The sequence below is a fragment of the Limulus polyphemus genome, unplaced genomic scaffold (genome assembly GCF_000517525.1).
Source record: "Limulus polyphemus unplaced genomic scaffold, Limulus_polyphemus-2.1.2 Scaffold12242, whole genome shotgun sequence".
Classification (NCBI taxonomy): domain Eukaryota; kingdom Metazoa; phylum Arthropoda; class Merostomata; order Xiphosura; family Limulidae; genus Limulus; species Limulus polyphemus.
Window position 1 is genome coordinate 10,216 of NW_013677852.1, and position 1,323 is coordinate 11,538.

Below are 1,323 nucleotides of genomic sequence, written 5' to 3' on the forward strand. Positions count from 1 at the left end.
AAGGCAAATACTCAGGACAACAACAAGTAAAACAACATCATTCTTTGATTCTTTTTTATTGATTAAAAATAACCAAGGCAAATACTCAGGACAACAACAAGTAAAACAACATCATTCTTTGATTCTTTTTTATTGATTAAAAATAACCAAGGCAAATACTCAGGACAACAACAAGTAAAACAACATTGTTCCTTGATTCTTTTTTATCGATTAAAAATAACCAAGTCAAATACTCAGGACAATTATTAACAACAACAAGTAAAACAACATCATTCTTTGATTGTTTTTAAGTATTTAATTTTTAGACTGTTTCATATTACTTAGATTAACCCACAATGTATTAACTAAACTGAAATGTCACTTGGAATCTAATTCCTCAAGAATCATTTCTTCTAACCTAAAAGATATCAACAGAACAAAGAAATTATTTAAGAATAAAGAACAATAAGAACTCCTGAACCCCCAAAAGTAAACTTGTTATACGCATTGACACCCAAGTTTTCACATGTATTTTTAATGTATTCTTCTGATACAGTACAATGTATCGCCCACAAATTCAAGATTTATATACTAAAAGACAAGTCTAGTGCTTATTCATACCTGAACACCAAACGTTGTTTCTGTGTGATGACGTCGTAACAATGCCCATTCCGACTGTTGTCCCTGTAATAAATTCAGAGCCATTGCCATTTCTCCGCACGTAATATCTGCTCCTAGTTCTTTACAGATTCTGCGAAAAGGGAGATTTCCAACCTAGTGAGAAGAAAATTCTCAGAATAAAAAAACACGTGTGGTTTGTTATGAATTTCATGGAAAGCTACACGAGAGCTATCTGTGCTAGCAATCGCTAATTTAGCAGTGTAAGACTAGAGGGAAGGCAGCTAGTCATCACCACCCACTGCCAACTCTTGGGCTACTCTTTTACCAACAAATAGTGGGATTGACCGTCACATTATAACGCCCCCACGACTGAAAGGGCGAGCATGTTTGGTTTGACGAGGATTCGAACTCGCAACCCGCAAATTGTGAGTCGAGCGCCCTAACCACCTGGGCATGCTGGGTCGAAAACACGTGTGAAAAATATATATATTATTTCTGTGAAACATTATTGGAGACGAAACCCGAATAAGAATTATGCAAGTCACACTATATTTGAAGAAAATGTATTACAAATACTTTTAAGTATAACTAAAAAAAAACCTACAATGACATGAACTTGTGATGTGGTTAATCTTTATAAATACTTTTTTAATACATATTTTATACTTAACTCTTTAAAATAAGGAGATGCAGACAGGAAATGTAGAAAAAAATTCTACTTAA

At 33.7% G+C, this 1,323-nt stretch overlaps 1 protein-coding gene across 2 annotated transcripts in view; it reads right to left on the reverse strand.

Annotated features, from left to right (window-relative positions):
* Positions 1-783, reverse strand: part of LOC106476950 (tRNA-dihydrouridine(47) synthase [NAD(P)(+)]-like) — a 10,923-nt gene extending 10,140 nt beyond the window's left edge. For both annotated transcript variants that reach the window (XM_013937563.2, XM_022380681.1), the window contains exon 1: positions 601-783. In XM_013937563.2, the coding sequence (XP_013793017.1) occupies positions 601-690 (90 nt within the window). In that variant the 5' untranslated portion in view covers positions 691-783. The remainder of the gene's footprint in view (positions 1-600) is intronic.
* Positions 784-1,323: the final 540 nt, after the last annotated feature.